This window comes from Fragaria vesca, linkage group LG3 (assembly GCF_000184155.1).
Source record: "Fragaria vesca subsp. vesca linkage group LG3, FraVesHawaii_1.0, whole genome shotgun sequence".
Classification (NCBI taxonomy): Eukaryota; Viridiplantae; Streptophyta; class Magnoliopsida; order Rosales; family Rosaceae; genus Fragaria; species Fragaria vesca.
Genome location: NC_020493.1, coordinates 21544828 through 21557384, shown reverse-complemented (window position 1 = coordinate 21557384; position 12557 = coordinate 21544828). Strand labels below are relative to the sequence as shown.

At 38.4% G+C, this 12557-nt stretch overlaps 1 protein-coding gene and 1 non-coding gene across 4 annotated transcripts; one reads left to right on the top strand and one right to left on the bottom strand.

Annotated features, from left to right (window-relative positions):
- Nucleotides 1–773: 773 nt before the first annotated feature.
- LOC101295697 (ethylene-responsive transcription factor ERF109-like) lies at nucleotides 774–1781 on the bottom strand. Its single transcript, XM_004294761.1, has one exon. It carries the CDS (start codon nucleotides 1695–1697, stop codon nucleotides 975–977), a length of 723 nt encoding a protein of 240 aa, XP_004294809.1. The 5' UTR covers nucleotides 1698–1781; the 3' UTR covers nucleotides 774–974.
- Nucleotides 1782–8639: 6858 nt separating this feature from the next.
- LOC101295314 lies at nucleotides 8640–11382 on the top strand. 3 transcript variants are annotated; one of them, XR_184288.1, is made up of 5 exons: nucleotides 8784–8807; nucleotides 8901–9006; nucleotides 9107–9201; nucleotides 9787–9861; nucleotides 11038–11382. It is a non-coding gene; the product is annotated as an uncharacterized LOC101295314 (transcript). The 3 variants fall into 3 exon arrangements; XR_184287.1 differs by lacking the exon at nucleotides 9107–9201 and having other exon boundaries at nucleotides 8640–8973; XR_184289.1 differs by lacking the exons at nucleotides 9107–9201; nucleotides 9787–9861 and having other exon boundaries at nucleotides 8640–8973; nucleotides 11038–11368.
- Nucleotides 11383–12557: the final 1175 nt, after the last annotated feature.

The window sequence follows — 12557 nt, the reverse complement described above, 5'->3', positions numbered from 1 at the left end:
AAATACCAAAATAAATAAGTTTCATACTTCAATACCAATAAAAATAAATACAAGTCTTGGTTAAAACATAACAATACCGGTAAATTTCATTAAGAGAATAAAAATATATAATAAAAAGGAAGGTCCATTAAATGTTTATTAAGAGAATTACAAATTTTTTTACATAAATATTTATTTATAAATTATATATAAATATATATAATAATAAATTATATAATTATATATAATAATATTTTCATCCTTAATGGGTGGGGATGGGGACGAATATCAAAATACCATACCCGCCCCGTACCCGATTTAAGAATCCGAATACTAAGGATCCCCATCCCCGTTACCCGTTTATACCCGTATATCTTCCCCGTTAGGGTCGAATACCCGTGGGTACCCTACCCGCTGGGGATTATTGCCATCCCTACTTGAGGGACTCATTAAAATGGATGGCGGGTTGTCCACAGATTGAAAATATAGAATACCAAAACGAAGACCAAGTGATTTTTGTGAATCCATGTTGCTTTGGTTAATGTACGTGATTATAGTGTCTTTTTTCTTCCGACCAATGGATAGTGGGTGATTAGATCTTGTGAACATTGATTTACAAGTATACTTTGATTACATTAAGTTGACTTTACAATAAGTTGACTTGACTACGTGATTACGTACAGTTTTAGTTTAAGTAGTTATGTTTTCTTCAAGCTTAACCAAATTATGGCTTGGGAATGGAAACAAATAAGTAGTGAAGAGAGTTGGGTATGAAAATGATAGAGTAGGAAACAGAGAACGGAACTTTTTTAGTGAATTCATGTATGTCTTCTGCTTTGTGATGCAAACCTCTGGTGCTAAGCTTGTTGTAAAGCTCTATTACAAAAAAACAAGAAAAGAAAAAAAAAAGCTTGTTCTAAAGCTACAGTCTATAATTAATAATGTTTATGAATGAATAATTAAATTAATAATGTTTATGAATGAATCATCTAAAGCTATATCATGCATCCGTAGTCCGTCATCATCCACCGTTGAAACAACTCGTCTTCTCCAATTCTTTCCCAGAACTCACTTTCCATTCCCGCCGATTCCATTTCCTTTGAATATTCCACGCTCTTGGTCTCTTGCTTTGTCTCGGCAACAACTACTGGCTGCTTCTGAGGTAGTACTTGAATGGGCGCCTGTGCTGGCGAGTTATCCGGGAACGGGAAATTGAGTTTCGCTCTGGGTCCGCGAAACTCAATGGCGGCCTTGTCGTAGGCGCGGGCCGCCTCCTCGGCCGTGTGGAAAGTGCCGAGCCAGACCCGAGTGGCTCTTCTCGGGTCTCGGATTTCGGCGGCCCATTTTCCCCAAGGCCGCTGCCTCACTCCCCTGTAGTTCTTCTTCACCCTCTTTTTGGGTCCCTTCTTGTTGCTGCTGTTAATGTTGTTCTCCTCCTGAGCTGGTGGCGGGAAAAAATTGCATCCAAGACAACCTTTGATGTTACAAACAGGACAACGATCGGCGTCGGATGCTGCAAGGATGTGGTAGGAAGGGAAGAGCGAGTTGAAGTCCATGGTGGTGGTGGTGCCGGCGATGACGTTACGGAGAGCTGAGACGATTACGGCGAGTTCTTGCTCGTGGGTGAGGCGGAGAGGCGGCGGAGGAAGTGGGTTTCCGGTCGACTTTGGTGGTGCTCCGGCGGTGTCGAGTTTGGATCGCTTGAAGATGTTTTGCATGCTGTGGAGATCGAGGTGCTTCCGAGTTGAAGATAGGCTGTTGTTGTCGGAAAGGCTTTGAATTGGAAGTGTTTGAGAATTGAGAGTCAAGGTTTGAGAATTGAGAGTCAAGGGGCTTTTATACGCTTTGGAAGGACAGCTGTTCACACACTTCAGACACGCAGTGTTGGTACGCACGTGCCATTTCTTTCTCTGTGTTTCATTGATCGGCTCTTCGGATCAGGGAGGGGCGAGTGAGAGTCACGCACGTACAGGGGTTTCTAATTAAAGCTTATCATACGTGGCGCTCTTGCGCTATGGACGGAACACCTGAATGCGTATCCATCTCTCATACAATTGATTACGGAAGCGCTTGCGTCCTTCTCCAGGTTATGATGACGCACTCATTTCGCCTTCCGAGTTAGAGGCATCCTTGTTTGGTCGCCTTAGCGCCGGCCAACTCAGCCGGGAAGCTTTAACCTCAGCTGCTGCTTAGAGTTGTGGGGGAGTAAAATGTGTTGCTTTGAGTAATTTTAAAATGCGCACATTAATCTCTTAATACATACCATTTACTTAATACACTACTCGTCTAGTTTTTTATTTTAATATTATATTAAATACATATCTCACCTAAAATATCTTAAATATCTAAAATTAATAATAATTTGAATTTTGATGGAGTATAAAGTGTATAGACAAAGAGATAGCAAGAGAATCATCATCTTATTTATTGATAGGAGCCTTTTATATATGGAATTACACAATACCAATATGGTAAGGATATGAATACATAGATCTAGTTAAACTACATATCCTATTGACATAAGGCCAAGACACACATAAAGAATATCTAGAAAGATACAGAATATCCTAAAACACTCCCCCTTGTGCCGCGCGCTGATATGCCGATGGTGCTGATCTGTTGCCTAGTCAAAAACCTCGTCAAGTCACAAAAACCCTGTGGGAGAAAAACTGAACCTTGATTGTAGGAGAAAAAGAGTACAACGCATCCTTCACATTTGATAGTGATATGTATGTATGTGCTAGACTCCCCCTGAAGTTCGCACCTCCCCCTGATCTTTACATCAATCATAGGGCTCTTCCTGATTCTTACTAATCACGGAAATTTCAACAACTTAGCATGTCAATGCTCTTTAACATATCTTCAAATGTGGCATTAGGCAATGATTAACTAAATCATGCCGTATTGTCCTCAAATGATCTTTTACACTTAGATCTTGAGGAGAAGGCCGTTTGTGAACTCAAAACATAAGTTCGTGCAGAAAATCAGATTTCCGCGCAGGATGACCTTCAGTTACTAGAACAGTCGTAACTTCCTCTAGGAAATACATATGAACTAACCGTAAACGGTTTTGGAAACTAGACTCATTTAGCTTTCCAACCGTATATTACACAGGTTCTGGTTCGTCAGGAGCTATTCACAAAGTCCCGTCGAAGTTGACTGTTTTGCCAAAATCAGATTCTCGGACAGATTCGTTATACTTTACGAAAACGGCCATAACTCACTCAATATGATAGGTATGAACAAATGGTTGGTGTCCCTAGAAAGTAGACACATAGACCTTTCCAATGGTACCAATTTCACCATTTTCCAGTGAGTGAGATTTCCTGTAGATCCCGTGGAAGTTGACCTACGAAACTTGGCAGATTCTGATTTCGCTATTGATATGTCTTTCTTATGTAGGGATAGAATAAGCCTCAACCTTTCATACCATTAAATATTGAAAAAGGAGTTACTGCCATTACATTGGCGTTGCGTGGGCGCATAGCTACACTTAGTTTTACAACTTTTCATAGCGAATGAGATGTCAAGTCTTTCGTATTGTGTTGAGTACATTGATGCGTCTTATTGTACTTAGATGGGAACTCCATCTCTTAACACATATTTGTCATCTTGCTTTAGACAAAACAACGGATCTCTCTTTAGAGTAAAGAATTTGACTAATCATGGGAGTATATGTAGGCCTCACTTTCGTTAGAGCGCCTAAGCCGATTGATGAAAAATCATCATCAATACAGTCATCGAGTGTCTTATCGAGACCATGTCTTCCCAAGATCTTTTTCTTCGGATGTTGATACATATTGGCATCTCTTGAGTCATCAAGAGTCCATGTAAATCCGGAATGAACACGCAAAGGCATAATTCACCATATCCCTTCCAAATCAAGTAGAGTCCATGTGCGTTTCAATACATTTAGCAAACGCGTGCTCTTGTGGTTTGGAGCCACTTGATTCAGATGAATGAAGTCTGTTCAAGACCTTCATGCATATCTCTGATCCCGTAGAGATGTTATTATGACCACATTCATAGGCTGCTTGTTCAGTTATTCGGAAACTACCAAACTGACAAAGTAGTGGAGTTCAATGACATCCATTACGAAAGCATATCTTAACGTAGTCGATCTCAGTGCGTGATAGTGAGAGACCTTGCGCCATAAGGTGAGTCTAAACTCTTGTTCTCACTACGCTATCTAACAAAGGTATAGTTGATAGGGTTTAGCTTGCGGTGTCGGCATCACCTGCCCAAGGACCTATCTCTTTGTTAATGTTGGATCGCATCTTTCCGTTAGGCCAATCAACTAAGTTGATATCCATCAACGAAAGGTGGTTCGATAGTAGACTCATTATCCCACGTCCTCATATATACTAGTGTAATACTTGTAGAGATCTCTATATGGATTGGATTTGACGTTGACGCGTCCCCCAACGATAATCACAATTCAGACTTCATGAGACGGATTTGAGTATCACTGATCAATGGATCAGGTTGTGCCAAACTCGCTTTCTTCCTAGTGCAATAAAGTATCGAACCTAAGGGCCTCCCTCCTTTTAGGGAGCCACACAGCCTTGTGACACCAATTTTGCCACTATATGGCGTCACTATATCACCATCCATGGTGATGGTGTCAAGACCAACACATTTTGGTCGCGCCATGTCCTCTTGAGGAGACATCAATCCTTGCAGACATATTTGCAGCATGTGATCTCGTCACTTTAACATTTTAAGCATTTGGGATCAAGATGAGACTTAGTGAGGACAAACCACGACAATTCACGTCATTCCACTTGAACACTTGTGTTCTTATCTCCCCTTAACAGCGGGAATATTGTCTCATCAAAGTGACAATCCGCAATATAGCGGTGAAAGAGATCGCCTAACAAGGTTTTTACATATGCGGATTATAGGTGGAGGTTCACATCCAACCTAAATACGTATTTATCTCAAATGACCCATCATTGTGCGCAGTGGCAGTGCGATTTGGCACCTAGAATAAACATCTAGCTGAGCTCAATGATTGGAGATCCGTTTCAATCTTGTTTGAGCTCAAAGATTGCAATCCTGGTACACAGTCACGAGCTGTAGTACAAAAATATTCAATGATGGTGGGTCGTAGATGAATAGTAAAGCTGCATGCAAATATTGCATAGCCCCAAGACGCAATAGAAAGATTGGTGCGCATCAATAATGTTCGAGCGACAAGCTAAAGTTGCTTAGTCGTAGCCTTGGTGAGACCGTATTGCATGTGAATTAGTCGTAGCCTTGGTGAGACCGTATTGCATGTGAACATGAGGTACAGGACACTTCAACTTACATCCCGATAAACTTTCTTTAAAGAATGGATAGTGAGCCCGTAGAAGTATAAACAGCATAAACAGTAGATAATAGTGTAACACGTGACCAGTGTGCTAACACTTCAACCAACACCATAAAGCATAAAAGATGTCCGCAAGTTGGTTGTATCTATCTACATAGTTTGATGTAAGAATAGAATGTTCACTTTTGTGTCATTTAGCGTAGGAGGGTCTCACTCCTAATTTAGCTAAAGAATAGGCTTTCAAAACAAGTAATGAGCATTGCAGGAGGCCAATGCGACATCGAGGAAAGGCCGGTATGATTCAATCATTATAGTCACAGAAGATTTACAAAGGCACAAAATCCAAAGATAGTTGCCGGTTCCTTAGAATGTTGTGGATAGTTCCACTATCTGCGAAGCACTCAATGTCTCGATGAGACATATCTACAAGGAGTAGATAGGCTAGTTAATAGTTCCACTTGAACCATTTAGAAGGATTAAAAGAAGCTACGAAAAGCTGCAATCCCGAGAGTACATAAAAATTTCCGCGTAGAATGACCTTTGCACACTAAAACAGCCATAACTTCCTCGTTAAAATAGATATGGACGAACCACGTAAAGTTCTAAAAACTAGACTCATAGAGCTTTCCAATGATATAAAGCTCACTATCTGGTTCTTCCGGAGCTGTTCACAAAGCTCAAACGAAGTTGACTGTCCAGAAGGGACAGATTGCTGTTTTTCGCTGAATTGGCATGTGCGAAGCTGTGAAGCTTGCAAGTGGCGTGTAGGCTTTTGCCTTAGCCACAAGTGACGTGTGTTTGATCAAAACCAAGTCTTTTCGGTCATTCTAAGGTCGTAAACTCCATGACTAGTTAGCAAAAGCTCCCAGACATGAACATAAACTAACTCGGAGGCATTTATGACTAGTTCTCAAGGCATTCATTATTGCTAATGTGAGTATATATCGAGGTCTCGAATAAACAAAGGACATCGATACGATGTCTTATTACATATAGTTTGGAAAGAAAATCAATGTCTAGCCAATGACATCGAAGTCAGGGGTAGCTAGGGCTGTTGATTTTTCGTACTTTTTGTATGCATTCATAATTTGAAGGAGCTTGACAATCTTGAATCAGTGATCCGAAGATCCACAACGGTTGCATTGTCATGAGCTGACGTGAGTAGTTTTGACAAAATTGTGTCTAGACCGGGAGTGTCGCTATTAGAGCCGGCGACACCTCCCCTTCTTTTCTAGACATCGGCACGACGTTTTCTGCCGTTGCCATGACCCATATTGTTGTCCCCACATTAAGGGATAATCTTAAATAAATTTATCACATTAGCGTATACATACAATTCCCGTTTGTATGATCAAAATCAAGTCTCGTTGGTAATTCCAAACCAACTTGGAGGACCTAGAGAACTTGATGATGATCAAATCCGCTAAAGGTTATGGATCATGATGCCACAAAAGATCATCGACAATATGTAGTCAATTAAAGTGGTAAGCAATCCACATGATTAATAACTCAACAAGTAGAGTTATATGGACGTTTCAAGAAACGCTTCATGAGTGCATTCCACAGTACTTTGTGGTCATTATTTTTTGCACAGATTGCCATTGAAGGCTTGTCGATGTGGCGAGTCAAAGACTTTGAGCGCAGGAGATGTGCAATCTCGGTATCTAGGCTTGTTAGCCTGGGGGTCAAAATATGTGGTTTAATCCTTTCCAGTGAAAGGTTCCACAGATACCAAGCGAAGATTCGCCTTAGATATCGAGTACGTCAAAACTCAATGAGCAAAATGTTACGTTGCTCTTGCATACAAAACCAAGCTGTTATGAGACTCAATAGAGGTCACAAACAATGCTTTTAATGGTTTGTCATTCGGATTGATCATTTTTAAGCTGCATGCATACATATTTGGAAAAAGTTTAATCCCTAGCTAGCAGTCGTGATCACCTTTAATTTTTCTAAGGAATTTCCATCCATGTCTAATTAATTAGTTTTCCACTTCTGCATGCAGAGACTAATCAAAAGTTTGTTTTGATTTTTCAAATGATCGATGCAGGTTAAACTGAGGGCGCGTTCACTAAAAATGAATGAATCTCCAAACATGAATGGGATTGAGGGTGAATGAATGAATGAATCTTCAAAAGCACAGAGACCATATGATTAATATATAGAGGCACCATAGGAGACGCGGTTTCTGGAATTGATGTTCATATGATTAATATACACAATCCGGAAAAAGCTGCGAATTGATCAAACACAATTCGGAAAAGGCCTCGGATTGATCAAACACAATCCGGAGAAAGGTCGGGGTTGATCATACACAACCCGGACAAGGAAGCAAGAGTGATCAAACACACTCTTGACCCGTGAATAAAATTTCTGGATTTTTGGTACCTGCACACACAAAATCCCAAGCATAGAATGGAGATGGAGAAGGGAGGAAAGGATTTTATCCTCCCCGAGTTATTGAACTTGGAAAAGTTTAAGGTTTCAAAACATACCTTTCTGGTTTCTTTGGAAGACGAGCAATCTTGAAATCTTTGGTTTCTAGAGGCTGCCGAGAGGAGAAACAACGTTTCGCCTACTTATACTTCGAATTTGGGGCTGAAAATTTGACAAGAGGAGCAGTTCTGGATGGGGAAGCTTCTATCAAAATTTTAGGTTGATCGGAGCAAGGGAAGGTGGTGAAACGGTGGTCGGTAGCGGCGGCGGTCTGGAATCTTCCGGCGGCCGGTTCTGAGACTTTCCGGCCGGTTCTCAGGGTGAGGCCGGCGGTGTTGGATCCGGGACGGAGAGAGCTTTCTGGGGATATAAAATTCCGGCGGAGGGCAGTCGGAATTTTGGTCGGAAATAGGGAAAAACAAGGCTGCCCGATTCTAGGGTTTGGAAAACAAATGGTGGGCTATTGGCTCTAGGGTTAGAACAAAGTGCATGATAACGTGATGAAGTATAAAGTGTATAGACAAAGAGATAGCAAGAGAATCATCATCTTATTCATTGATAGGAGCCCTTTATATAGGGAATTACACAATACCAATATGGTAAGGATATGAATACATAGATCTAGTTAAATTACATATCATATTGACATAAGGTCAATGCTCACATAAAAAATATCTAGAAAGATACAGAATATCCTAGAACAAATTTAATATAATTATTATATTTACAATATACTAATTCAGAGTTTAGAAAACACTGTTTATTTACTGTAGCAGTGGGCCTCAGATATTTCTTCTGCCATTTATCCCAATCAGCCCAAAACTGTTTTTGGTCCAAAACAGACGCCGACTCACTTAAATGCTCCAAATCAAAGTCAAACCTGAAATCTCCCTTCCTCATCTTGATTCTTGACTCGACCTCACCCAAAACACACAAGAAAGACAACTTTTCTTGCCTCAGATCTTTTCTTCCTCTGTCTCTATCATCGCCAAACAGTTTTCCCTGCCAACCGTCTTCAGCAACTTTCCACTTTCCTTCGCTCTTCTTTGTATCTCTTACGCCACTCTTCACCGTATCGGTATGTGATTCATCTTCTCCTCTGTTTTTTCCCTAACAATTCTCTGATCTATGCCATCTGCTAAAGTCGCCGTCGCGACCGACCGCCCCTCAGGCCTTTGCATCAAAACCGAAACACAGCTGCCGTCTTGCTCATAGTCGTCTTCCAGATAGCTGACGTCGAACCGGTATGTGCTTCTCTCTCTATATGTGTTGCTTTGGTAAGAATGAACAGGCCTTACGGTCTTTGAATTTATGCGATTGATGAGGCCGGTAGGGTGATTGCGATTTGAGTTTGTTTGGGAAATTTTAATGCATAAGGTGTTCGAGGTTTGATTTCACCCATCTTATTGCTTATTGCGGGTTTGGGTTTCAATCAAGCATCAAAGGTTTTTGGTGAATTCAGGTTTCTTTAAGTAAGGATTCTTTAATGTTTCATCTTCATCTATATTTGATTGCTTTCATCATATAGACGAACTTGATTGATCGATTGCTATATATTATCTGTTAGTTAAATAAATGGTTCTGTATTGAAAATAAGATACAGCTACACCAGAACTTGCCCAGCGATCTACCACTGAAAAGTATGGCTCTCCCCAATTGAATAGCTCTCAAGACTTGCTGCAACAGATATTAAGATCTTTTATTACTTTGAAATCAAAACTTGACAGCTTTATTGATACTTGATAGCTTTGGATATGCATGGTTGGCCGTTGGCCTCTTTTATAAGCATATTTAGATCGAGATGATCGATTTTCGTTTACCAGGAGAGGATCAACATAATAAAGTAATTGGATATATGTGCATACACATATATCTATATATAAATATATAAAAAAAATAGGTGGCTGACCTTTAGTGTACTTAGATTAGTTTGTGATCTTCTATTCAATATGTTTTTCGTTTCTGTCTGATATGGAGTTTATTTTAGTTTATCTATAGAAATATAATCCATTGTAGTTCCATTTTCATGTATATATAATTTTGTTTGTCTGCCATAGGCTTCTATCCAACAATTAAAACTAGCTGTTTTAAACTCGCAACAAGAGCTGGAAGTGGACAGCAATAGAACATAGGTGAGTAGAGAATCCGTCTCCTGTTATGAGTTGCAATTACTGGTGATATTCTATGTATCTTTTTCCATACATTGGTTTATCTTTGTTCCTCTTCCACGTTAATATCAGTCCTCAAAACTTGCATTTAGAATTTCATGTTCACCAGAATATAAATCAGATGGTTTATTATCCACTTAATAAGTATGATACTGTTGTATATAACTATTTGGCAAATTCACAATTTTTATTCTTTTGCTCTGAATAGATTGAATCTCTTTCAGTATTACTATCCTTCTCTTTGCTTTTAGTCAGCACTTTTCATGCACCTCTGCAAATCAATCTGCCTATAGAAAAATTAGAATAGTTATGTAGGTGAAACTGCGAAGGTTGTTGTTAGATTAAAGAAACATATAGTTGAGTAGAAACTGTTTGTTTTGCATTTAGGATATGTAAAACATGGTAGCTTCAAAGCTTTCTGAGGGGAATAATTTAAATTTAAAGTGCAGAAACATGTACTATTAGGAACCCTGAGAAGCCTGAAGACTCAGAGTTGATATGGATATGTGCCATTAAAAAATTAACAAACCAAATACTCAGTTAGTAATTTGGAACTCTAATCAAATTTCAGATTGCTACAAGTAGGGTGATTGATAAAATGGAATCATGTGTTGCAGATATGGGATATGAGAGAGTTTTGGTTATGGTATTTGATAGTTTTAAATTCCAGTTATCAAGTGAACAAATTTCTTTGATCATTATCTTGCAGAGATTAATACAATTTTTTGACTCGGTTAGTAATTTATTTGATTCAATTAGTAATTTCCTGGGATTGCTTGCTATACTAGAGATGGTGGATGTAAGCATCAGCTCAATTGCTTAGATAGTGTGCTGAAAATTTGAATAGCTGAATTCATTGTGCTATTTGAAAGAGATAATGTTGCTTGATAGTGTTCTTATTTAGTCATTTCCTGATATAATACTACTACGTTTGAAGAATGAAAAATTGTTGGCTTATATTTGAGAACACATGATTAATCTGAAATGCTTTAAGTTTTTAGCAAATTGAGGATTTAAAATCAAGTACTCTATGTTCGCCTCATGTTTGTTTTTGGAGTTAGGAAACCTCTGAAGAGTTAGTGAAATTGTCTTTTTCCTATTTACATTTAAGAATTTTGAGCTGATGATATGTATTTACAGGATGAAGACTGCTATCATGGATCATGTAGAGGAGTAAATGAAATGCCAGCCCTTGAAGTTAGCTGACACGTTTGTTATTTTAGAGAAGATCAGGGAACTCGATAGGTATAGGTGTTGGTTGTGAGTCAAAATGGAACTAAAGAAATGAACCATGAATTTTGGAAATGTGAATTATTGGTGCTTTGATTAAATAGATAGTTCTTAGATTTGTTCAAATACTAAAGTAGTGGAACTGATGTTTTGATGTTAAAATGTTACTTCCACCAGTGTAAGATAGCCAATTTTAAGCTTATTAAACAATTCCACTGATTTGAAAGTAATGCATCCTTTGAAAACTCATTCTTCAAATGGTTGATTTCTGAGCAGCTGTTACTCTTGTACTATATGCAGCCATACAACCCATGTATGTGGATCCATGCTCTTTTTACATTTACATTCTTATGTCAATTTCGCTTATTTTCCAACGTGATATCATCATCGTCAATATCTCACTCCATCATCACTAATCTAATCAATCGTGCCTACACCAGGCGCGAGCTCAAATTATAGTATTTACTATTTCACAACTCTCTTTACGTATTCTTTTTTATTTTATGTTATATTTTTTTTGATTGGGTTATAAATTTTTTCTTGATATTTTTCAATTTATAATCAAAAGAGTAAGTAAATATTATATTCAAACTCTCAATCTCCAATATGACATCAATCGGCTAAAATTTGAAGAAAAAAATATTGAACATTCATAATTTTTTCAAAGTTAAGAAACTAGTAGAATTAATTACAATAGCATAAAAATAAGTTTTAGTTTGTAAGATAAAAACTAATATTGATAGAAAAAAAACCAAATGAATCAGTAAATAGTACATGTGATTATAATAGTAGTTGAAATTCAGGTGATGAATTTTGGAGAAGAGGTTTTTATTTCTTTTCTTTTGATGCATAGTAATAGTAGAGAAGAGTTAGGTTTTAAGGATTCGAACCAAAAAAAAAAAAAGTTTTAGGGGAGAGGAAAGTTTTTTTTTTCCCCTCATAATTGATGGAATTAAACATACCTATAAAATTTGATGTGAAATATAAAATAATAGGGATATATATTAAGATATTAGAGTTTTGTATTTAAAATTTCTTCTAACTTTCATATCGAAAAAGTTAGAAAAATAAAAAGTAAAAAAAAAAAAATAACGAAAAAAATTTAGCGAAGCAAGCCCCGTGAAGCCCGACCCAAGTTCGAATCCCAGAACGCCCAGCCAGCTGGTAAAACCCTAGCATGCATGGCCTCCCCTCTAAACAAGTTTGATGTTTATCCTTATCTGGAAACAGTTCTCAGAAGATTTGTTTGTAGTTTTCTACTACATATTGATCTTTTCGTACTTTGGTAGTTGAGATCTAATTCAATTGCAGTTATATTTGTCATTTCGTACGTACGTAAGCCACATTGTTTTGTGGCTTTTGGCCGCTGCCTGTTGGCTACCAAAGCAAAAAGACGCAGGAACATGACGGCGAAGAACCCTAACTCAACT

What these genes read in the sequence shown, in the direction of transcription:
- LOC101295697 (XM_004294761.1), bottom strand. Translation starts at nt 1,697, where the DNA reads ATGCAAAACATCTTCAAGCGATCCAAACTCGACACCGCCGGAGCACCA.